The 25,539-nt window shown below is 50.0% G+C and overlaps 1 protein-coding gene across 1 annotated transcript; it reads right to left on the reverse strand.

The window, feature by feature from the left end:
- Nucleotides 1-1,320: 1,320 nt before the first annotated feature.
- On the reverse strand, nucleotides 1,321-24,725 carry RHPN1 (rhophilin Rho GTPase binding protein 1; the record flags this gene model as incomplete). The annotated part of the gene is made up of 15 exons (XM_084216679.1): nucleotides 1,321-1,518; nucleotides 1,610-1,768; nucleotides 2,650-2,796; nucleotides 3,531-3,607; nucleotides 3,847-4,041; nucleotides 5,848-5,967; nucleotides 8,014-8,170; nucleotides 8,269-8,456; nucleotides 8,942-9,108; nucleotides 9,498-9,622; nucleotides 10,404-10,481; nucleotides 10,770-10,845; nucleotides 12,968-13,096; nucleotides 17,122-17,237; nucleotides 24,639-24,725. The coding sequence occupies 15 exons, from the start codon at nucleotides 24,723-24,725 to the stop codon at nucleotides 1,321-1,323; spliced, it is 2,019 nt and encodes a 672-aa protein (XP_084072805.1).
- Between the last annotated feature and the right edge of the window lie 814 nt (nucleotides 24,726-25,539).

Consider the following 25,539-nt stretch of genomic DNA (forward strand, 5'->3'; position numbering starts at 1 on the left):
TCCTGTCCCAGCCCCTGCCATGGGACAACTTCCACCAACGCAGGTTGCTCCAACCCTGTCCAACCTGGCTTTTTTTCCTGGAAGTTTTCCTTAAATAAAATCAGGGTTAAGAGCTTGGAAAATGGACAAGGAGCCACTAGAAGAAGTCACAATCCCAGGGGATAATTTGGCCACAAGATCCCACTGCTCCTTTAAACCACCCCTAAAAATTCCTTAAAAAGTACAAAAATACAATCCCATCTCTCCCAAGGGAATTTTCTACCTCCCAAGATGATCCAAGCACTGAAGACCAGACAGTTCCTCAGCCTTCAGAGTCAAAAATAACACACCAGGCAGAAACAGGATGGAGGAAATTTTGCCAATATGTTTTGTGGATTCAGAGTCTCCCAGTGTTTCCAGGACAATTACCAAGATGCCTGGATCCATCAGGCCAGCCCAGGAATGCTGACAGCAGTGTTAGGGAATTAGCAACATGTGCAAGATCCAACAGTAGCACAAATTTAGGAGTTTAATAATCGGGAGGAGATATCTTCCTGGAATTTTAATCTCCTCCCAGGAAAAATAAACCCCCCCCAAGGCTCTTAGCTATTAATCTCCTCAAAGAATATTTAGGGCAATCCACGTCTCCTGATTAAAAAAGCCAGACAACAACTGCACGTTAAGTCCTTCCCTTTTCTTCTAAAGAACCCGGCTGGGCGGCTGGGCAGCTGGGCTGGATTTTCTGAGTCAAGCTGGGGGTTCATTTCCCCAAAAAAACACCCCAAAAGCACTAAAAATGGTCAAACCATCCTACTTTGTTGGGATAGCCCCACCTGGGAGATGCTGCCTGGGTTGGACCCTGTGATGGGATCACCACAAGTCATTGATGCCCATGCTGTCCCCTCTCCCAAAAAACGGGAGTCTGGAAGGATTCAGCTGAAGGATTCAGCTCCTCCAGCAGCTCTTGGAGAGGAGCTCCATCTTGTACCTCGCAGAGAAAGCCCAGGAGATGCTACAGAAGGTGACACTTTTGCTTTAATGGCTGGGGCTGGCTCTGGCCAAGCAGAAGACACAAACCCGGCCCTGCTTTAGCACAGCTCCCCCCGACCCCCTTGAGAGCAAAAAAAAAATAATCCCAAAATTAAAAATAAACCCGAGTTTCCCCCAGACTGAGGGGTTCGTTGGACACAGGAGCTGGGAGGTGGAGCTGCCTCGCTCACCTCGCAGCATGGATCCGACCAGCGGCGCATTCCCGGGTCTGAGAGTCCTCACAGCCCAGCCAGGCTTGGGAAGCTTCCTGGGCAGCCAGTCCTGGAGCTCAGGGGACACCATGGAGCATGGTCAGTACATGGCCTCGTTGTCCCCCACGGCAGTGAAGGGGACACCGCTGTAAGTGCTCTTCTTGCTCCTCTTGCTCTTCTTGCTCCACACCAGCAGCGTGCTGGCGCTCTTGCTGTTCATCAGGCTCTTCCTGCTGTTCTCCTTGTTGCTCTTCAGCATCCCAGATCCCGAGGACATCACTGCTGCCTTCCTGTCCACCTGGTTGGGAAAGGTGGAGAGGGGAGTGAAGCCAGGGCAGCACCCAGAGAGCTCCAAGTAGTCCCGTGGTTTCCTGTGGGATGTGACTTACGGCTTTGGGACATTCCGAGCCCTGCAGGGTGATGACTCCGATGTCCACCCCCTCCTTCCCGGTGCTCTTCAGCAGCTGGACAACCTCGGCGTGCTTGGACCACTTGCAGTCCTTGCCATTCACGGAGATGATGTAGTCCCCCTCCTTCAGCCCAGCTTCCTGCAGGGAATGAGGGAAAATGTGCATGGACTGTCAGAGAATCTTGGAATGGTTTGAAAGGGACCTTCAAGATCATCCAGCCCCACCACGGACACTTCCCACTATCCCAGGTTGCTTCTTGGACACCTCCAGGGATGGGGCAGCTGCAGCTTCTCTGGGCAACCTCTGTCAGGGCCTCACCACACCCACATCCAAGAATTTCTTTCCAATACCCATCCAACCCTGCCCTCTGGCAGTGGGAAGCATTCCCCTTCATCCTGGTACTCCATCCCTTGTCCCAGGTCCCTCTCCAGCTCTCCTGGACCCTTTTAGGCACTGGAAGGGACTCCAATCTCTCCCTGGAGCCTTCTCTTCTCCAGGCTGAGGAGAAGACACAACTCTGCTCCAGATATGGACCATATCCAGCCCATATCCCAGCCTTTGGGGAAATATGAGTTTTCCAAAGAGGGATGTGATCCTGCTGCTAAGGAGAGTGTTGTTCCAGAGATGCTGGGATTTAGACGGATGTGTTGCTACTGAGGGAGCGGGGAGACACTTAGGGCATTCCACCAGCATTCTCCAGCATCTTCTGATGGAAAACAAAGCTGCCCCTGTTTTTTGGATGTGCCATCTTGTTCCAGCCACTGTCACATCCCAACACGAGGGACAAGGGAGCTGGATGGGCTTCCAGCAGTTAACAACTGAGCAAAATTCCATGTTTTTTCCTTAGCTATCTCCTAAAAATTAATCATTTCATGACGCCCACCTGCAAACCCTAGCCTGAGCTCCAGCAGGGATGAGTCTCCTCCTGAACCATTTTAAGACCTAAAAACACCTGGAATCCCTCCAGGCAGCTCTCTTCTGGCATTCCCATGGGAATAGCAAGAAATTGGGATACTCACAGCAGCGCAGCCCCCTGGGATGACGCCGGCAATGAGGACGGGGGAGTCTCCTCGCAGGGTGAATCCAAAGCCGTTCTCTCCTCTCATCAGGTGGACTCTCCGAGCTGGATACCACTTGTTCTTGGCTGAGAACACGGACAGGGGGCCCTGGGATGAGGCAGAAACATGGAAAGCATCTTTTCAGCTCCCTGGAACTGTGCAGCCTTGTAAAAAAATCCAATTCCAGGGATAGGGAGGGGGCAGAGGAAGAAATCCTGTCTTTTACAGGGAAAATAGTCCCATCATCCAAGAAGAAATGATGGGGCCTGAGGCTGTCTGGATCTGGAGGATGCCACCAGGGCTTGGTCTAGGAGCAGGGTGGTGGGACAGGTCACCAGTTCAGGGTCACCTTCCCCCAATTCTTTCCCATTTTTCCCTCTTTTTCCTGCTTTTCCATTCCCACAGGAGCAGAATATTCCTGCTTGCCGTGGGGCTGAGATGCACAAGCTCTCCCTGGAGTACTCAGGGGCTGACCCCACCACAGTCCTGAAACCCAGTCCTGCTCCCCAGGACCATAAAAACCTAAAGAGGGCGTGTATAAAGCTCCAGTGGTATTTTCCTGGTGCTTCTTGCCACCAAAACCCTTCTTCTAAAGGATCTCTTGGGAAAAGCCCACCCAAAATTCCTGTGCCTGCTCCCCTGCCACCAGAGGAGCTTTGTGACCCAGTTAGGTGTCACAGACACAGATCCCAGCCCTCCTCCTGCTGCTCCTCCTTGCAAAACTGCTGGAGAGAGGGATAAGAGGCTGCAGGAGGTAGGCATCCAGGCAAGCAGAGCATGCAGGGGGGGAGGAGGAGACGGTTGCTCCCTTGGGATATTCCCATTCCTGGAGCTGTACGTACCAGCCTGTGGAAGAGGTCGGTCACCTTCACCTGGGAGAAGTTGGGGGATTTGATTTCGGGTTTCTGGTGCGTTTTGGCTGATGGGAGGGAGAGAAAAACACAGACAGGGGGTGACCACAGGCAGTTGGGGCAGCTGCTGCCATCCCAAAGAGGGACAGCGTGACCCTGTAAGAGCCAGGACCTAAAATCCTGGAATAGTTTAGACTGGAACTCAGAGATCATCCAGCCCAATCCCCCTCCACAGCAGAATTCCCTATGGAGTCTTCCCATCCACAAACCCCCTCCCCAACCACAATCCCAAAAACCCCCCACTCACGATGGATGTCCGGAGCCTCTCCCGTCTCAAAGAAATCCTCCTCGTGGTCGATCTCGGAATATTTGCTCAGGGAGCGTTTGTGGGCGAAGGACAGGACCTCCTGCAGGATATCCATCTTCCTTAGGATCTTGCACAATCCATGGATCCTCATGGCCTCCTCGTGCTTCATGATGGCTTTTTTGAGGTGAGCTTTGCCTGCGAGGGAGCAGAGGGAGCTGAGCCCAACGGACCGGCAGCTCCGGCGCCGTTCCCGCTTGGCTGCCCACGGATTTCAGGAGCGGTGCCACCACCCCGCTGTGACTCAGGGACAGCCCAGTCACGTTCCCAGCCCTAAATGGGGTCGGTCCCAGCCCGATGGAGGGCTGGGAAGAGACCTTGAAGGGTGACCTACTTCGCTCCCCTGACGGCAGAGCTGGCAGATGTTCCTGAAAAACCACCCCCGACATCCCTCCTCACGCTTAACCTCAATCTCCTGAGCAAATTAACTTCTCTCCATTGCATCGGATCCCTCGGGAATGGGAACACGGACAACAACCCAGCCCCGTCCTCCTTGGGAAGGTGCAACACATCCCTGTTTTCTAGGCTAAGCCTTTTCCTTGTCCTGCAGGTCCTGCTCTCCATCCTCTGCTCTTTGCTCCTCTCCACTTGCCTTCAGCGCGTTCCCACCCTCGGGAAATGGAAATGGTCGGGAAAGAGGAGCTGAAATTCCAGTGACCCACAGATATCAACGCAAAGCATCTCCTCCGTGGGAAACTGCAACCAAGGCAGCCGTATCCAAGGCTAAACTCCCAGAAAAGCTCTCTCCGCGTGTCTCATGGAAACACGTGTGCCTGTGGCATTTCACGTTCAGGACACACGGTGGCAACAGAATCCAGGGAGATGAGGTCTCCTCCAGACTCCACAGCCAGAGGAACTTAAATACCGAGGGAATGTTTTGGGGTTGGAGGGAAAACAGAGAGGAGATTCCCCCCACTGAGAATTTTTATCAAATCTATAAATTGTGAAAATATGGGGAAATAATAATAATAATAATAATAATAATAGAATCATGAAGTGGTTTGGGTTGGAAAAGACCTCAAAGCTCATCTCATTCAAACCCCCCTTCCACAGGGAGGGACACCTTCCAACATCTCAGGTTGCTCCAAGCCCTGTGTGACCTGCTCTTGGACACTCCAGGGATGGAGAGCCACAACCTCTCTGAGTTTTTCCCTTCCTGTAAACCAATTCCAAGCTGAGCTTGGTGTCTGCACATCTATTTTTTACCAGGAATGTTCAACAGAGCCCATTTTCCCCAGGAAAATCAGGCAGAGCTGGAAAAGCTGATGCAAACCACATCTGAGGGTATTGGGGGGGTGTCACCATAAAACACTTGGATTTTGGGGTTTATTTTGAGGTTTCTGGTGAAACCTGGCTGAGCATCCTGAAGGATTTTGCTGAGGCCAAACTCATTCCTGGTGGGGTCTGCCTTCTTCCACACGTGTGCAAGGAGGGAAAAGAGCTCCTGGGGGAGGCAACACCCCAAATTCTGAGTGCTGAGTTTGCTCTTGGTGCAGCCCTGTTGAGGAGGGGCTGCCAAAACACGACTTCAGCTGAATAAGCAGCGTCTGTTCTTTCCCTGGAGCTGAAATCCTGCATGGGAAGAAGTTCTTGTCTCCCAAGAATTCGCAGTAGCTGAAAAAGCCACCCCCTGAGCATCTGCTGTGTCTTGTTTTCCAGCCAAGTCAGCCCAAACCAAGGAGCTTCCAGGATCTCTGTGTCCCTGTGGATTTCTTTGTAGTGTTGGGTGATGTTACCTGGCTCAGAACACCTGGAATTTTTCCTGTCAGAGCTGGACAGGTTGGGACAAGCACCATGACTTGGTCCTCACACCCTCAAGGGGACTGTGATGCTTTCCTGCTTCCCAGGAGAAGAAATCTGAGAAATTCCTCTCTGCATGGAGAGATCCCCCTAAAACCTCATCATTTGTGGGAATCAGGATGGGATTCAGAAATCTGTGCTCACCCAGCTTCCTCCTCTCCTCGGGATCCTGCAGCAGGACACGAAGTGATGGCCCCTCTGGCATGGTGACATGGAATTGTAGGAAAGCCTTCTCCTGCTCCAGCAGCTCAGCATCTGAGGGAGCTGTGGGAAGGAAATGGATGGGGATGGAATTAGGGAGAGGTCAGGGCCAACCAGCCCCTCATGGCAGTGGGGACAAAGAAGTGACATCCACATTCAGGCGGCCCTGGCAGCACCTTCCTGTCATCCAAGCACAGCCTGCAAGGAATCACAGACGGGCCCAGGCATGATCCCAGCAGGGATGCACAAGGATCTGAAGTTAAGGGCAGGATTTGTCCTGAACATAGCTTTTTTTCCTCTTTTCTGCCTTCCTTGGCTCCAGTGTGGAAGCAGGATTGGGAATGGAGAGACCTAGGAGGTCACTGACAGGGAGACGAATGAGACAAAAAAATGAGGAAATCATGGAATGGTTTGGGTTGGATGGGACCTTCAAGACTGTCCAATTCCAACCCCTTTCCACAGGGAGGGACACTTCCACCTGGCTGCAAGCCCCAGATATCCTGGACCAGGATAATTCCAGGGATGGGGCAGACACAGCTTCTCTGGGAATTCCATTCCAGGGCCTCACCACCCTCCCAGGGTGGAATTCCTTCCCAATATCCCATCTATTCCTGCCCTCTGACAGTGGGAAGCCATTCCCGGTGTCCTGTCCCTCCATCCCTTGTCCAAAATCCCTCTCCAGTTGTCCAGGAGCTCCTTGAAACACTGGAAGGAGCTTTAAGGTCTCCCTGGAGCCTTTTCTCTAGCCCACAGTGCAACCAAGGAGGTAATTCCAGGGAAAAATAGAGATGGATGCAGCTCTCCCAGGCTCTCCAAACCCCACACCAGGCTTTTTTAGCCCTTTTTTCTAGCCCAAATTGTTCCTAATCCTCTTTGGCTCGCTCACTTAGGGCTGCACAGCAGCCTCTTTCCCTGGACCCAGAGTGGGATAAGAAACAACTCAGAATATTCTAGGGAGTTTTGCTGCTCCAAACAGAGGATTTCAAAGCCTGGTGGGCATAGGGATGCAGAGGATTGGGAACTGGCAGGTCCAGGGCTGGCTCTCCCTGTGCCAGCTCCTGCCATGTCAGCAGGGATTAAACTGCAGCGTAAGGAATTTATTCCCAGCTGGTTATAGAAGCAAAAGATTTGTTATTCTGACAAGGGAGAAGTGTGAATAGGAACATGAGATCCCAACAGCAGGCAAAAAATTCCCAAATTAAGCATCTCCTGCAGATTTCTGCTTACCACAGTGCCTAAGGTCACGAAAAATTTTAGGGGGAAGGTTTGCCCTGCTCCTTGGGACCCCATTGAATCCCATCTCCATCATCATCCTCTCCTGCTTGGATCTTTAAGCCCTTCCAGTTCCACAATATCCCTCTCTCTCTCATCTCCTTGCTCAATCCAGCTTCTGCAACACCCACGTGGCACAAGTAAGATTTTGGGCAGGCTCTGGAGCGGGGGAGGGTGTGAGGACAGTCTGGCAGCCACTGGTCACAGCACTGCTTTTGGCAGCCAGCCCTCAAAAACCTTCCCAGCCACCCACAAGGTGACACCAAAGGTCACCAGGAGCATCTGCTGCCCGCCCCCGGATCCTCTGCTCCATCCCAAAATTGCTCCCAGGGTGTTGGAGGTGGCACAGATGGAGATCAAGGGTCACATCTTGAAGTCACGCTCCAAGTGACTCCATGGGACCACATGTACCTTGCTGCCACCACCCTGAGATTCCCAGAACATCCATCCATGAGGCTGGAAGTTAAAGCCAAGGTATTTTTGGATTTAGTTTTGATTTTTGAAGCCCTCGGCTGGCCCAACACAAGGTGACCCAAAGCAGGCAGGTGACCCTTCTTTCCCCACCCAGCCCCAAAGGGGACAGCAGGTGACATCCTCCAGCAGCTTTTTCCTCCCCTTCTTAGGATTTTTCCCTGTGGAAACCAGAAGTATGGGAAAATCTGCCTTGGGGATGAATTGCTGAGTCCACAAAGAAGATCCACAGCTCAAAGCATTCCAAAAACTTCGGGTGTTGTATCCATAGCCTCTTTTTTTTTGGGAATCCCTCCCCAAAACCCAGGAATCATGTGGAATTAGTACTTGGATGAGCAGGAAGCTCCCTCCAGGCTGGACACTCACCGGGGCAGTCGCAGAGGGCAATGGCAGCGAAATAATGGGAGAGGGCTTTGAAATGCTCCGACTTGACTTGGACCATGGTGGTCCAGGAGAAGGGAACATAATCCTTGACGTGGGGCTGGCTCATGGTCTGGTGCACCAGGGTATAAACATCTTCCACCTGGGAAGAGGGAAGGGACAAGAGATGGGATGCAGGATGTCCCTCAGGTTGTGCTCTCTGGGAAGGTTCTGCTGACTACAAAATCCCAAAATCCTCACCCTTGCTGCCTCCTGAGCCAGCTGCAGGCGGGCCAAGAAGTCATTCTGGGCACGCAGCAAGGTCATCTTCTCAAAGACACACTCCTGGACCTGGGCCACCATCAGCCTCACCAACATCGTCAGAGAGGCGGCGCTCATGTCCAGGCTGGGAGCGTTGGAGAAGTTTTCCTTCAAGTAGTTAAAGGCACCTGGAGGAGAGAAAAGCTCCTGGAAGTTACCAGGCTTGTGAGGAAGAGAATCAAACTTTGGGATCAGGCAGGTTTCCCTCCAATCCTCAAACATCTCACCATCAGTGGTGGGTAAGAAGATCTGAGGTCCCACCCTTGCCATTTAAACCATCCCTGTGCCCAATTCCTTCTCCAAAGCCCTGGGTGATCCCAGTTCTAAGTTCTGTTTTTTCTATAGGGAGATGAATCAGCCTCTCTCCTCTCCACAGCTGGGACATCCTTTTGGATGTCATCCTTTTGGGGGGACATCCTTTTTGGCTGTTGGACCATCCCAACTCCCTTTCCCAACCCACAACACCAACGTGGAGCCACATCGCACTCCATTTGTGATCCCTTGGGAACACCTCTTCCTACAACTGCTCCCACCCCTTCCTGAGCTTCTGTGGATCACTCCCACCTTTCCCAAAAGCTTCCTGGGAAGAGAAGGAAGAGGAGAAGCCACTTACCAGCTGCCTTCTGGAAGGCATCGATGGCCTGGTTGAGGCCGGGCAGGGAGGCGCGGTCCTGCCGCGCTCCGATCTGGGTGTGCAGTGCTCCGAGGTTGAAGAGGACACTTCCCTTCTCGAAGGCCAGAGCCCTCTGGTGGGATGGGACCCCTGTCAAGGAGTCATACCTGGAGAAGGGAAGAGCCAAGAGCTGCCCATCCTCTGGTCATGGTCCCCAAAGTGTCCCTGTCATGGTTCACACAATGTGTCCTCACTCATGGAAAGGGTTGGAACTGGATGATCTTGAAGGTCCTTTCCAACCTAAACCACTTCATGATTCCCACGGATGCAGGAGGAGCCTGAAGGGTTTTCAGTGCTCAGGTGGGCTTGCAGGCACCATTCCCATCATGGTACATCCCATGGGATTTGTGTTCCCCTCTCCCTCCCCAAATTACCCCCCCCAAGGCAACAGCAAATCCAGATGCCGGTGTCCACCAGCCCCGGCAGTGATTCCATCATGGAAATTTGGATCCTGACTCCCTCCCCACCCAGGTGGGATAGGGAAAGCTGCACCCACCAGTGGAAGAAGACACCCAGGGTTTTGGTGGGAGGGAAGAAACGACTGTCAAGGAAGTAGAGCTGGTTGTAATATTCCATCAGGAGCTCCAATCCGGCCTCATTGCGGCTCGGGGTGCGCATGGCCTGCGGGAATGGGAGAGGAGACAGGGATAGATGGGATATTTGGAAGGAATTCTTCCCTGTGAGGGTGGTGAGGGGTTGGAATGGAATTTCCAGAGAAGCCGTGGGTGCCCCATCCCTGGAAGTGTCCAAGGCTGGGCTGGCTGGGGCTTGGAGCAGCCTGGGACAGTGGAAGGTGTCCCTGCCCATGGAAGGGGCTGGAATTGGATGATCTTTAAGAGCCTTTCCAATCCAAACTATTCCATGATTCTGAGTTTCATCCATAGGGAAAGTCTGGATGCTGGGACACTCAAATGTGGAAGCAGCAGCCTGGGAGTTGCGCTGGAAAAACTCTTGGAAATTCTGATTTTATAAATCCTAGGGAAAAAACAGGATTTTTTCCCCCTCCTTTCCCAGGCTGTTTTAAATTCCCTCATCTCCAAGGCCTACCTGGAGAGAGAGAAGTTGTTCAGCCTTGCCAGGGGTGAATTAATATCCATAAAAAATGATTGTACTAATTTATTGCTGCCATTTGTCACAGCATTTTATATGACATCTGACTTTGACCTAGGTCAGCCCACGGGCATCTGAGGATAGGGAAAAGATGAACAATTCCTGAAAAATCTGTAATATTTTGGAACCTATAAACAAGTCCAAGGTGCTCCAGCACGGGACTGCTGCACCCTGAAATACAAGGATAAATATGGAATTTGGAGAAAGGATGGGGGACCCCCCCGAAGGACATGTGGCATCTCCAAGGAGTGATCCTGGACAAGCCAAATTTTAGAAGCCAAGAGATACCAACCTGTCGCAGCTCCATGAATTCCTTGATTTCCTTTTCAAACAGGACACCCTCCTCCCCATAGTGTTCACTAATGAAATCCTGGATTGGGAAACAGAAGAAAATCCTGATTTTTATTATTTAAAGGGAGATTTCTGGCAATTCTGTGTTAGAATTTTCCACTTCTGACCACAAGAAAACCTCCACTAAGTAACAATCTCATCCCTTTCCTGTTTTCCTGCATCTCCAGACCTTCATCACCTTCCTCAACCACTTTCCCATGTTTTAAGTCCAGTTCCTTTCCATGCATTTATTTTTTTGGTAGCTTTTCCAAATAGGAAAATGAATTTCAGCTGCTTCAGCACTGATCAGTGAAACCCCAAAGCTCACCTTGAGTGGTACCAGCAAATCCAGCTCCTTGGTCTCCTTGAGTCCCAGAGGGATCATGGGAACGCTGATGGATTCACTGGAAGAAGAGAAGAATCTGTTTGGTGGTTGGATTAAAAATCTTGGATGGATCCTGTGGGTTGGAGATTAAAAGGAAGCAGCTCCTTGCCCTGGGCTGGTGCTGCTCCTGTTAAGAGACTCCACATGGAAAAATGCTCTTCCCAAAAAGAATTGGGAATGGCAGCATAAGAAGAGGGGCGCAAAATAATCCCCCAAATCATCTTATTCTTCCAGTTCCTGTTTTTCAGAGACATCCTGGATGTTGGGTGGGCAAGGCAGGATCACGCCCTCACCAACACAACAGCCCCATCTCATTATCCCCCCAAATTGCTGCTAACTCATTAATCAATCATTAACTGGGGAGGAAAACAGGCAAAGGAAGTTATGAAAACCAGGAGAGCAAGGCAGGGAATTAGCACCCACATTTTCCTTGGAACAAACAGCTCCAGGAGCTATAATTAGTGCAGAAAGCCATTACTGCTCATTTCCTAACGAGAATTCCACTGGAATCCAATGTCTGGAATAAACAAAGGGGGTTTTGTTTGGCCTGGGCAGGGTTTGGAACTGTTGTTGTCGCTCCTGATTTCTTTTCAAACCAGGGCAAGCAAGTGGCAAATTGGGAAAACTGAGCATCTCTGATAGGGAATGTGCCTGGAAAAACACGTGGATGGACACAGAAACGTGGAATTGTGGAATGGTTTGGGTTGGGTTGGAAGGGGCTGTAAAGATCATCCATTTTCACCCACTGCCATGGGTAAGGACACCTTCCACTAGCCCTGGTTGCTCCAAACCCCATCCAACCTGGCCTTGGACACTTCCGGGGATCAGGGAACCACAGCTTCTCTGGGAATTCTATTCCAGAGCCTCACCACCCTCACATCCATGATTTCCTTCCCAATATCCCATCTATCCCTGCCCTCTGGCAGTGGGAAGCCATTCCCTGTGTCCTGTCCCTCCATCCCTTGTCCCAAGTCCCTCTCCAGCTCTCCTGGAGCCCCTTCAGGCACTGGAAGGGGCTCTGAGGTCTCCCTGGGTCCTTCCCTTCTCCAGGCTGGACATTCCCAGCTCTCCCAGCCTGGAGAAGAGAAGGATCACCTTGGAGTATCTCCGTGGCTTCCTCTGGACCTGCTCCTGCTGTTGGAGCCCAGAGCTGGATGCAGAATTCCAGGTGGGGTCTCACCTGAGCAACGCAGAATCCCCATTTTTCTGCTACCCATGCTGTGGGATGAGCTTGGGACAGGGGGGATTTCTGGGATGTGAGCACACGTGGGCGAGTCATTTCCATCTTTTCATCCACCAACACTCCCAAATCCTTCTCCTCAGGGCTGCTCTCCATCCCTTCACCCCACCCAGCCTGGATTTGTGCTTGGAATTGCCCCATCCCAGGTGCAGGATGTTGCACTTGGCTTTGTTGAACCTAATGAGGTTCTTCTGGAGCTTATCCAGGTCCCTCTGGATCCCATCCCATCCTTCAGCCATGTCACCCACACAACACCTCATGCTGCCATCCAACCCTGTCCACCTCAGGAAGGGAAAAGGAGGAAAAGAATCCCAACATCCCAGAATTGTTTAGGCTGGCAAAGACCTCCAAGATCATCGAGTCCAACCTGTGACTGATCCCACCCAGCCCAGAGCTCTGAGTGCCACATCCAGTAATTCCTTGGACACTTCCAGGCATAGTGACTCCCATCACCAAAATGTCCTCTTGGGAAGAAATCTGGTGGGATTGTCAGGAAAGGGGGTCAATACAAGGGAAGATGGTTCTTTCTTCCCTATTCCTCCTCCTTTGGGACATCAGTTGTCCAAAGGATGCTGCATCTATCCCAAAACATCCCAGTATCCCCTAGGAAAAGCTGATTTTTCTCTCCTTGCAGCTCTAGAAGGGAACCACTGACATTCCCAGGATAAAAATTTTCCAGGGATTCTGGCCCATACCCAAATCTTCCCCTATCTTCCAGCCACCACCTCATTGTCCCTGACCATGGAAAGGTTTGGGTTGGAAGGGAACCTCTGAAGGTCATCCCAACCCTCATGGGACAGAGCAGGGCGGACAAGGCGAGAGCAGCCTTTCTCCCAGGAAAATTCCATAACAGAGGGAAAAATGAAATCCCAAGGGAACAGGCTGCTCTTCTCAGACCCACCTCTCATTCTGATACACGTCCACGCTGCTGTTGAGCTCTTCCAGCTCTTCCTTCAGGAGCTGAAGGTTGGAGTTGACGTAGCTCAGCTCCAGAGCCACCGTCTCCTTCACCTTGTGGTTGCTGGTGGCCCTGCAAGAAGCCAATGGATCAAATTTCTCTCTTTTTATCCATGAATTTATTTTTTCCACTCCAGACTCAGTTACCCAGCAGTGCAATCCATGTGCATTGAGCCCAATCTTCCCACAGGATTGTGCCTCTGGTTCTCCAGGCGATGCTGGAAAGGTTTGGATGGGACCTCTGAGGGTCATCCCATTCCAACTCCTGCCATGGGACACCTTTCACTATCCCAGGTTGCTCCAAGCCCCATCCTACCTGGCCTTGGACGCTTCCAGGGATGGGGCAGCCACAGCTTCTCTGGGAATTCTGTGCCAGGCACTTACCACCCTCACAGGGAATAATTCCTTCCCAATATCCCACCTATCCCTGCCCTCTGTCAGTGGGAAGCCATTCCCTGTGTCCTGTCCCTCCATCCCTTGTCCAAAGTCCCTCTCCAGCTCTCTTGGGCACTCCTTTAGGCTTTGAGGTGTCTGTGGAGTCTTCTCTTCTCCAGACTGGACATTCCCAGCTCGCCCAGCCTTTCAGGATTAGGGAAGTCTGAACGTCCAGGTAGAGGCTGAGCCCAGGCAAAACTCATTGCAGTGCAGCATCCAGGAATTCCTGCTCCAAGAGCCACCTTCCCCTTGCCCATTCACACTTCACCTCAAGTGCAGCCTCAGCTTGGGCTGTGACCAGTCCAGGTGCTCCCCCAGCCCAAATAAACAGTGGATTTGAGGAGGAAAGACTCAATTTTGGGTGAAAAGAATCCTTGTGGAAAAGAAAGGATTTGTGAGCTCCTGCCCTCCCTTCCCAGCTCCCGGCAGGAGCTGTAAACACCAGGGATTGATTCCAGCTGTTTCCAGCAGGGCAAGCTCCCAGGCTGATTATTCCCTGCTTATCTCCTCCAAAGGAAAGCAGGGAGAGATAACCCAGAGCTGAAAGGGGCTCTGGCTGCTGAGCCACACTGGGATCCAGGGAAAACAACACATGGACAAGCTCTGCTCCACCAGGAAACTGCTTCCCTCCAGCTTTTCCAGAGTATTGCCTTTGACATGGATTTTTTTATGGATTAAATCCTTCTGGGTCCTGCCTTGCCCTGCTTCAGGGCAACCCCAGAAGGAGCTCCGGCGTTTTCCTTTGAAAATCTGGTGGTTCAGAGTCTCCTCCTGCCTCTCCTTTGCCAGGATTTTCCAAGACCAAGGAATTTTTTTATTCCAAACAAACCAAACCACAGAACATCCAAAGATCCCCATGCCTATTTCCAATGAAAAATCTTTCAGCATTCCTGCAATTACCCAGGCACCATCACCCTATGTTTCCATATAATCCCTATAAACTAAGATTTAATTCCTGTTTATCCCCCCACATCCCAACACCTCCAGGACACCGTCAGTCCAATTTTCATCCCATATGGATTAAGGAGAGTATTCCCTCCTTGTTCCCAGCTGACAACAATTTTTTTGGGTCTCAGCAGGCCCCTGATTATTTTCCAGGTGTCTTAGCACAGTTAGCAGGAGGATCTGCCCATGTTTTTGCCAGGAAACTGTTACCAGGAAAAATGTTTTCCTGGGGTATTTGCAAGTGCCACACACAGCAGAAAATCCTGGAATGGGTTGGGTTGGAAGAGACCTTACAAATCATGGAATTCTACCCCTCTGCTACAGGCAGGGACAGCTTCCACTAACCCAGGTTGCTCCAAGCCCTGTCCAACCTGGCCTTGGACACTTCCAGGGATGGGGCAGCCGCAGCTTCTCTGGAAATTCCATTCCAGGGCCACACCACCCACACAAGAAAGAATTCCTTCCCAAAATCCCATCTAATCTCACCCTATTCCAGTTTAAAGCCATTCCCTGTGTCCTGTCCCTCCATCCCTTATCCCAAGTCCCTCTCCAGCTCTCCTGGAGCCCCTTCAGGCACTGGAAGGGGCTCTGAGCTCTCCCTGGATCCTTCCCTTCTCCTGCCTGGACATTCCCAGCTCTCCCAGCCTGGCTCCAGCCCTTGGAACATCCCTGTGGCCTCCTCTGGATCTTCTCCAGCAGTTCCACATCCCTCTGCTGTTGGACCCCAGAGCTGGATGTAGAATTCCAGGTGGGATTTCACCTGAGCAGGGCAGAGGGGCAGAATTCCCATTTTCCTGCTGCTCATGCTGTGGCATGAGCCCAGGACAGGGGGAATTTCTGGGATTTATTTTGTGATTTATTTTTCTTTTGTTCCAAAAACCTGGGCATTTTTATCTCCACCATTCCTCCACTCCATCCCAGTGTTTGAACAGGAAGGAAGAGGTTTCCTCTGGCTCTTCCCATTTATTTACCAAGCAAACAAATCCACTGAGCAAATACCACATGGATTTTTTTTCCAACACCCTATTCCTGCCAACTTTCCCAGGAAAAAAATATGGAAAGGCTGAACAGGAATATTTTTACCAAGCATTGAGGTAGTTTGCTTTTACATTTAAAGGCAAAATCCCAACAAATTCAGCTCCAAACTGCTCCAGGCTGGACAATCCACAGTTTTTTCCACCAGCACCAGGATCAAGATCCAAAGGAATTTTATCCATGCACCACAAATCTTTAATTTTGAAGCAATAACCTTTAGACTTGCAACATAATCCCCCCCTCCTCCTCATCCTTTAATTTCAAGCTTTATTATTCCTTTTTCCAAAGTTTCATAAGCTCGGAGCACCGGAATGCCGAGAAATCAACTTTATTACTCAGCTGGATTTGTGGGAGGGAGGGAGGGAAAGTAGCTGCTCCAAAGGACACCCAGAGTGCTGAGCCAGCTAAAAAAGAGCCCCCTCAGTACATTTCCCTGATAATTAAGATGTGTTTTGCATCCCGTTTTTCCTCACTCCCACTTCCCACAGCTCCAATTCCAACCTAAACCAGGCTGGTTTCTGCTGAGGCAGCACATTTCCCTCTGTTGTTTGCTTGGTTTTTTTTTTAATATAGCACAGGAGAGGCAGAAGTTGGGATTCCGTGGCTTTTTTTCCTTAATTAAATGAGGCACAGCAACGTGGATGAAGCAGTGGGATCTCATCCCCCAGGAAAACACCTTTTTTTAAATGGGTCAAACATTATCCCCTTCTCCAGGTGCAACAGCAACACTCCATTGATGGTAAATCATTCCAGTTCCAAAGTGGAAAGTCAATTTTGTTTTATTTCATTTTATTTGGGATAAAAACAATAAACAAGTTAGTAGAATATTCCCAAAATATTGTACTTTAGGGCAGATTTACGGATTTTTTTATATTAAAGACCTGCCCAGCTTGAAATGTGCTCCAAATATTAAGGGAAAATGAAATAAACATAAAAGATGCTAAAAAAAGTTGTTTTTGGAATAAAATTCCTGTGGATGTGGCACTTGGGGACAAGCGGTGACCTCGGTCGTGCTGGGGGATTGCTTGGACTCAGTCCAGAAGGGATTTTCTGACCTATTTATGATCCTAAAGCTGGATTTCATGGAATGGTTTGGGGTGGATCTTCAGAAAACCTCCAGTTCCATCCCCTGCAGGGACTTTTCCCTATCCCAGGTTTGTCCAAGCCCCATCCAACCTGGCCTGGACACTTCCAAGGACAGGCAGCCACGGCTTCTCTGGGAATTCCATTCCAGAGCCTCACCACCCTCACAGCCAAGAATTCCTTCCCAAATCCCATCAATCCCTGCCCTCTGGCAGTGGGAAGCCAGTGTCCTCTCCCTCAATCCCTTGTCCCTCTCCAGCTTTCCTGGAGCCCCTTCTGGCACTGGAAGGGGCTCTGAGGTGTCCCTGGAGCCTTCTCTTTTCCAGGCTGAACATTCCCATTCCCAGCTCCCATCCTGGTTCTTGAGTAGAGAGGCTCCAGCCCTTGGAACATCTGGACTCACTCCAACAGCTCCATATCCCTTGGATCCACTCATTGGGTTTTCAGACCAACCTCAGCCACAAACTCATTCCCATTATCCCATTTGCTCCCATACTGGTTTTTAAATCTTCCAGCAGCTGAATCTTGGATATCAAGACTCTTTTCCTGTCTCCAACCAAATTTCAGAGCCAGGGGGATGCCCAGGGGATGAGGACTCACCGGAAGAGGTTTTCTGCTCCCGCTCTCATCCTCATCTCCTTGTTGATCTGTTGGTTGATCCGGGCCCGGCGGTGCTGGAGTTTGCTGCGCTGGGTCTGGGCAAAGGGGTCACAGCCCTGCTGAGAGACAAGGGCAAGTTCTCATCTGAAATCCATGTTTTGGGATTTTAAAAAATCCATCAATTCTGTAAATTGTGCACTTTCAGAGCCCAGAGTCACGGAATGCTTTGGGTCGGAAGGGAGTTTAAAGATCATGGAATTCCATCCCTTATCACAGGCAGGGACCCCTTTCTCTATCCCAGGTTGCTCCAACCTGGCCTTGGACACTTCCAGGGATGGGACAGCCACAGCTTCTCTGGAAATTCCATTCCAGAGCCACACCACCCTCAAAATGCCTTCCCAAAATGCCATCTAATCTCACCCTATTCCAGTTTAAAGCCATTCCCTGTGTCCTGTCCCTCCATCCCTTGTCCCAAGTCCATCTCCAGCTCTCCTGGAGCCCCTTCAGGCACTGGAAGAGGCTCTTAGCTCTCCAAGCCTTCCCTTCTCCAGGCTGGACATTCCCAGCTCTCCCAGCCTGGCTCCAGCCCTTGGAGCATCTCCGTGGCTTCCTCTGGATCTTCTCCAGCAGTTCCACATCCCCCTGCTGTTGGACCCCAGAGCTGGATGCAGAATTCCAGGTGGGGTTTCTGCATCTGAGCAGGGCAGAAGGGCAGAATTCCCATTTTCCTGCTGCCCACGCTGTGGGATAAGCCCAGGACACTGGGAATTTCTGGGATGAGAGCACATGTGACCGGGTCACATTGAGTTTCTCACCCCCCAGACCTTCCCCTGCCCCTGGAATAACCATTTCATTCCCTAATCCTATGCGTTGCCAGCAGGGATTTCTTTCCCTGAGCTCTTTCCAAACTCATCCCTGAAGAGGAATTCCACATCCCCTTCCCAGGCTCTGGACATGAGCCAAGATCCAGGGGGGCTGGAGATGAGCTCAGCATGACCCCAAAGCTCAGGAAGAAATGTGATCCCAAGGCCATCTCCAGGATATGGAGCGCAGGGAGTCAGGAGTTCACAGGGATGCAGGAATGAGGGGCTCACGGCGCTAAATTGATTCCATCCTTTCCACAGCCCCGGCTCGGAATTACTACAGACGGGGAAAATACACTGAATTCCTGACTTCAGGAAATAGCAGCCACCTAATTTCCCTCTGGCTCACAGGGTTATTATGGGATGCCTCAGGGAATGGGGCATCCCCAAATCCAGGGCCATAAAAGCTCTGCCCGAGTGGGGATGATTCCCATTGAAGATTCAGAGGGATGAGCCTCTGGAAGATCCCTGGATAAAAAAATCCCTGCTTGGGAAGGCACAAAGTTGGGAAGTTTAGGAGCATGGAAAGGTCTGAGCCTGCAAATTATGGGAACATCCCAAAATCATGGAATAGTCTGGGCTGAAAGAGACCTTAAGGATCATCTCATTCCAACCCCCGCCCTGGCACTTGTTTCCTAGAGAAGTTGTGGATGACCCTGGAAGTGTTCCAAGCCAGGCCAGGTTGGATGGGGCTTGGAGCAACCTGGGATAGTGAGAGGTGTCCTTGCCCATGGAATGAGATGATCTTTAATGCCCCTTCCAAAATAAACCATTCCGTAATTCCATGGAATGCCTGATCACCTCTCTGATGGGACCTGGCAAGGAGAAAATGGAAAATTTTGCATTTCCATGGACTTCAGCTTCCTTAAAATTAATTCCTCATATCTGAAGTCCACCAAGTGCTGCTTCCTTTGGAAAAGGGTCTGGGATTAACAGTGGGATTTTCATTTAAGGGAAAGATTGGAGCTCCTAATTGGTCCCTTGGAGACTGAGGAATCAGAGTGACTCCAGCTGGTCCATAAATCTGTGGAATTAATGCTTTACAGCAATCCATGAATTTGATGAAAAGAACAGGCTGGAAGCATAAGATCCCAATTATTCTGGAAAAGCAGTGGGATTTGAGGAAAACACCCCAATAGCTGCATAAATATTGGGTCTGAAATACTCAGGAGCATATAGAGGAATGTTTGATCCAGAACTGTCACTTCTGGATTTGTCCTGAGGGGAATCCACCCATCCTGTTGGCTCTCTAGGGGAAAAAAAAAAAAAAATCTAAGAATCAGGGGAAAGGATCAGGAAATCAAGCCAAGATGTAAAGAGAAGGCGCTCATTAAAAATTCAAGGCTTAATTTCAAATTTCAAGATGAGATCTCAGAGTTTGACAGATCCAGAGACAAATATATGCAAATATACCCAAGTATATGCAAATGAGGCAGTTCCAGGTTCCCTCGCTGTGCCTCCAGAGCCACAGAAATCCATGCAAAGCTTAAGAGGTGGGAAGTGTCTCTTCCCTGACTCTATCTCTTCCTGCAAATTCCAGAACCCTGGAGTCCTTTCCATCTCTGGCAAAGATTTATTTAGAAGCAGCCAGAAGATTTTAAGGGAATTTTTGTGGAGAAAAGGAGCAAAACCCACCTGGAAACACAGGGAAGAGGCCCAGGAAGTGCAGGTGGGATGATGGAAAAGGCACAAGTAGGAGGATTATCCAAACCCAAAATAAAGTTTGTTGTCTGGAGGGAAAGCAGGAAGGAAACGAAGGAAAGAAAGGAGTGGGATGCAGAAGACACCAGGATGGCTCCCCAAGATATTCCAAGAGGGTTAAAACCTCTTCCCTGCAGGAGCCATGAAAGGATTTAGCAAATTGATTTGACTTCTCCTGCTGGGAAGCACTAAAGCTGTTTGCAGAGCTGAGGGGCCTTTTCCTGGCTTCTCCATCAGATTTAATGGGATGAGCTCTCAATCCCTATCCAGGCTCCTAAGCCAGCAGCAAAAAAAGTGCTGCAAAACCAGAAGCCTCTGATATTAACCCAAAGCCTTGTGAGGTTAAGTCAGGAATTCAAGGATTTCTCATGATATCCACACATTTTGTTTTCCTCTACATTTATGAGGCTGGAAAAGTGCAGGAATATGAGCTTGCTGCACATCTTCCCTCAAGAGGCTCTGCCTTGATCCCAAAAAATCATCCCTGGCTTGCATGGATCAGTAGAAACATCATTCCATGAGGAACAACCAAGCCCCATCTGCAGGAGCTCCTGGAGGAGGAATGTTGTAATTCCCCAAATCCTGGAGCAAGAAGGAAATCTGGCTCCAGGAAAGCATAAAAGGCCATCTTTAAATCCAAAGATAAATGAGGAAAATAAGGAGTCAAGTGAAGAGCATCCCACCTTCCAACAGTTCAAAGGATCCCAAAGCTTTTCCTGTCAGAGTTCCAACTGAAAACTAAAAACCACAGAATGAGTTTCCAGGGATTTAAACATGACTTACATAAAGGGGGAAAAAAATCCCACCAAAATCCCACTGTTGGGTTCCAAAAGGGATTTTCCTCACTGAATTCTTGGCTTAAGCTTTCAAGGTCACCCCTGTAAGGTCAGAAGAAAGAGAGGCTCTTTCATCCAGGCTTTGGGGTGCACCTGGGGACACCTGGAAAAGGGAATTTGGGGGGTTTAGGAAGTGGCTCTAGAGATAATCAGACTTTTCCTTCCTTGTTTAAAGGTTTTAAAGGAAGAATAATCACAGAACTCCTCCATAAACCGTGGAGAAGCCATGGAACAGCAGCTCTTGTTTGTACACAGGGAATAATGGAACAGAAATACATGAAAATGAGTGAGGTGTGGCCAGCCCTGACATTTATCACTTGTGACAAAGCAGGATTAGGGTCAGGAATTGGACTCTGTGATCCCAACGAGTCCATTCCAACTCATATCTAATGATTTTATTGGAATCATTGGAACTCTTTAGGCCCAGAAAAATCAGGGGAAATCCCTCTGCCTTCCACCCTCACATGGAAGTGACAACAGAACCAAAAATCCTCATCCAGACTCTCCACATGAGGGAAAAAAGATTCCATAAGACCCTTTCCAGAGGGAATCAAGCTCCCTTTTGAGGGAGGGCAAAGATTCTCCAGCCTTATCTTTGCAGGGAATGTTTGGAATGACTCAAGGGCTTTTGTCACTTCCAGCCACCTCTCCCAGTTCCAGAGGGCCCATCCAGGGTGGCAATTAGGAGTCCTTAGGGAATGTTTACTCAGGGTGGACTTTCAACTTCCCACTCCCAGGAGATGAAGCCTTGGGTGACTCCAGGGTGACAGCCACACCCTGAGAGTGATTTGTGACCTCAGTGACAAAGACAAGGCACCAGGGACAAACTGAATCACCTGGAGGAAGATGTAGAAGCCAGTAATTCCATGACAAAGGGATTGTTTCCGGTCCTTTGTAGCTGGAAGCAATAGAGGAGAAGCAAAACTGAAGGATATTAAGTGAAATGTGGGAAGGGAAAAGGGAATCCTTGGAAGTGCTTGTTAAAGTTTCAAGGAAGACAGAAATGGAGATGCAGACCCAGTTCCTGAAGAACTGTGCTGGTAAAATCCAGGCACGGATCTCTCCAGAGAAATGAGGAAGGGGTTGGTAACTGGGAGTTATAGCCCCAGCAGGAATTGCAGGAAAAGCTTCTGGAGATACTGGGAGAACCTGACTGGATCCCAGAAGCTGCTCCACAGCTCCGCTGCCTAAGACTGGACCAAGCTGAGCCATGTCCAGGACCAGTTTTGGCCACAAAGGAGTCACCACCAGGATTCCTCCCAATTAGGGAAGCTGGGGAAATGCCCAGAGAGAAACTGAGGAAGTTTAATTTGAGGAGAGACTCCAGACATCCACAATGTGGGAAGAAGAGTCATCAGCTGGTGCTGAGCTCAGCTCCACAGCCAGCCCCACCTCCAGGGAGACACCATCCTGTTCCCAAGGACAGGGAATGAAGGAAAGCAGGACTCCAGCCACTCTGGATCACTGTTGTGGGTGTGGGCAAACAGAGACCCTTTCATGCCAGGAAAAGGGATATTGAAAGGATGATGGAACCATGGAAAAGTTTGAGTTGGAAGACACCTTCAATATCATGGAATTCCACCCTCTGCCATGGATAGGGACACCTTTCACCGTCCCAGGCTTCTCCAAGCCCTGTCCAACTTGGCCTTGGTCACTTCCAGGGATGGGGCAGCCACAGTTTCTCTGGGAATTCAATTCCAGGGCCACACCACCCTCACAAGAAAGAATTCCTTCCTAATATCCCATCTAATCTCACCCTGTTCCAGTTTAAAGCCATTCCCTGTGTCCTGTCACTCCATCCCTTGTCCCCAGTCCCTCTCCATCTCTCCTGGAGCCCCTTTAGGCTCTGGAAGGGGCTCTGAGCTCTCCCTGGGTCCTTCCCTTCTCCAGGCTGGACATTCCCAGCTCTCCCAGCTTGACTCCATCCCTTGGAGCCCTCTGATCTCCTCTGGACCTGTTCCAGCAGCTCCAGGTCCTTCTGCTGTTGGAGCCCAAAGCTGGACCACGATCCATGATCCCAACCCCATCCACAGGGCCCATGGTCCGTGGCTCCAACCTCAACCCCATAAATTTCTCCCACTAAACACCTACGTCCCACTCCAAAAAAATAAATAAATCAGGGATTTATTTCCATGCCCTCTTAGCAGCACCAGCACTTCCTTACACAGAGTTTTTCTTCCAAACAGGAGGTTCCCAAGTGCACAGATTATTCCAGGCTGGAATAGGATAACTCTGAGCACCTGTTTTAATTCCAGAACCACACTGGTCTTTAAAGCATTTTTACAGAGCCACAGCTGTCAGCTGGAATTTTTATTCCTTTTTGGAATCCACAAGTTTTTGAGTCAGGCCAGCACAGGAGAAGTGGCCAAGTGACCCTGCTTTAGCCACATTATCCCATGGGACAGAGAGGAAATCAAAAGCCAGGGAAGCACTCCACACATAAAAACAGGCTTGGAAATTCTCATTTTTTTTCCCCAGGGTTATCCAGAATTTCCTTCCTTTTTTTCCAGACAGAAACATTTAAGAAATTAATATGAGCTGTTATAAGACAAGCAGGAAGTGACAACAAGTGGGTTTTTACTCCCTGAAAATCTATTTAGAAAGGAAATTCCCTGTCATGGAATTAATCTCATGGAGCAGCCTGGCTCCGAGCTGGGTTTCTGTGGGAGACAGGAGCAGCTAAAACCTCTAAAACCTTTTATTGAGAATATGGTTACATCACAGAGCCTTTGAACAAATGAGGGGAGGATTAAGGTTTTAAATTTCCCAAGTGGCCTCACTGGTGGTTCATGCAGTCAGCAAGAGGAAGGAAAAAATAAACCCAGGGGTGGGAATAAAAATCTGGGGGACTTTAAACAGCACAAACTGCAGCTAAAAATTGAATTTTAGGAGGGTGAAAGTGCTCTGAGGAGATGGGGGAGGCACAGAGTCAGGGCAAGGTGCCAGCAGGAAACAGGTGGATTAAGTCTTCACTCCTAGGACAGAATACTTGGCAAAAAAAAAAGAAAAAAAGGATTAAAAATCACTTTTTCAGCAGCATTCAGGATCCCCTGCAAGGCAGAAAATATGGATCCACGCTCCTGATGTTGTCAGGGTGATAAAAACAGCAGGAAAAGGTTGTATTGATAATTTCTTTTAAATAACAATAACAACAATAAAGCAATAGAGCTCAACAGGTGTTCTGCTGCTTTAGTTAAAAAATAATCATATTATGACAGAGGCTGCTGATGCCCTGCCCACTTCTCCCTCCAAAGCTTGGCAGCATTTTCCATGTTTTTCTTTGTGCTCCAGACCCAAAGAGAACAAATTAGGAAAAAAGTCCCAAATCCCTCCTGTTAATCTTCCCCCACCAGCAGCACCTGCTCTTTAGACAAGGCCCCGAGTTAAACCCCGACCTGGTTTAAGGTTGCAACCTCTTGAGCTGCAGCCCAGGCTCAAGTGACTCCAGATCAGATTGATCCAGGGAAAAAAAATAAAAATCCCTTCCAGAGCTTGGCTGAGTTTGACTTTCTTGGTCATTTGGGATTTTTTTTTTTTAGGGGTGTTTTAGGTTTGGGACTTTTTGCAAGAAGAGCTCAGATTATGGAGTGAGCTCGCTGCTGGTTTATCCTGTTGGATCTCAGAGGGCAAAACTAATGGGAAAAATGCTTAAATAGACCCAAAAATGAATGTTTTCCATGTTTTCTTGCTCCCTGAAACCTCTCTGACCCCAAGAAATCAGGGTCTGGTGGAAGCCTAAGGGCAATTCCCACTGATTCCATCCCAAATGTTGGTAATTAAACAACAACACCAGAAGAGCAATCAGCACATCCTGACTTTCCCTGGCAGCACCTGGCTGGATCAGCTTCCCACAGGCAAGAAGGAGGAAAAAAAAAAACCCAAAATCTCAGGGAATGAGGTGAAATGCAGGCACTGGGAAGCTTGGGGATGGAGCCAGCAGAAAAGATGGGATTCAGGGACAGAGTTTTAGGGATGAGGAGCTGGGAGGGAGTTGTTTAGGGCTGTTTATAGGGCAGCAACACAATTTCCACCCCCAGCAGGGTTGGATATCCCTGTGTCCCCATCCATGGGCACAGCCATCCCTATGGATGGGACAGGGATATGGGGCCATCCTCACCTTCCGTGTGCTGCCGCTCTTCGGGCCGTGCAGGAGGACAAGGCCACCGTCCCTGTCCCCATCCGGGCTCTCCTCCTCGGGGGGCATCATCTCCAGGGATGCAACATCCACAGGCTGGGAATGTGGGGCTGGAGCTGGGGGGCTCCTGCTTGAGCTCACAGAGGGGTCTGGGGGCTCGGTGACCCCTCCTTTAGTCCCACCAGGGTCCAGATCCCAGGCCTGTCCTAACTGGGGGCTTAAACCCCTCCTAAGCCCTACTCTGTTCTGTTGCAAAGCCCCCTGCACTCAACATCTGGCCAGATGTGAGCCCACAGCTTCCCTCCTAGCAGAAATAACTTAGGGAAAAGAGGGGACACAAACCCCCTTTGTAAAGCTACCCCAGGTAGGGGGATGTTAAATCCCACCAGACCCTAAATGGGGGATGTTTAAACCTCCCCAAAACCCGCTTGGAAGAGCTGCTCTGGATAAGGGAAAGAGGGAGTTTAACTCCCCCAAACTCCACTAAATAAGGGGGGTGTTTAAACCCCTACAAACTCCCCCTATAAGAGTTACTCTAAATGAGATGGAGGAAGTTTAAACAGAGACACCCGGAGTAGGGAGGGAGCCAAATCCTCTTAAAATCCCTTTACAGGGCTACCCCAAATGGGGGGGGGGAAGGAAAGCCCCCCAAATCCCCTTTTAGAGCTATCCTAAATAGGTGTGGGAAGTTTAAACCCTCCCAAACCCCCTTTTCAGAACCCCCCTAAACACACGGAGCTCAAACCCACCCTGCACAGTGACCCCAGATGGGGCGAGGGGTTAAACCCCCCCTCCCCTCACAGCGTAAACACCCCCAAAAACCCCCTCCCAAAGGTGCTCCAGCCAAGGGGACCCCCCCCAAAACCTCCTTCCAGAGCCAAAC

The sequence above is a fragment of the Fringilla coelebs genome, assembly GCF_963513975.1.
Source record: "Fringilla coelebs genome assembly, chromosome: 1".
NCBI classification, from domain to species: domain Eukaryota; kingdom Metazoa; phylum Chordata; class Aves; order Passeriformes; family Fringillidae; genus Fringilla; species Fringilla coelebs.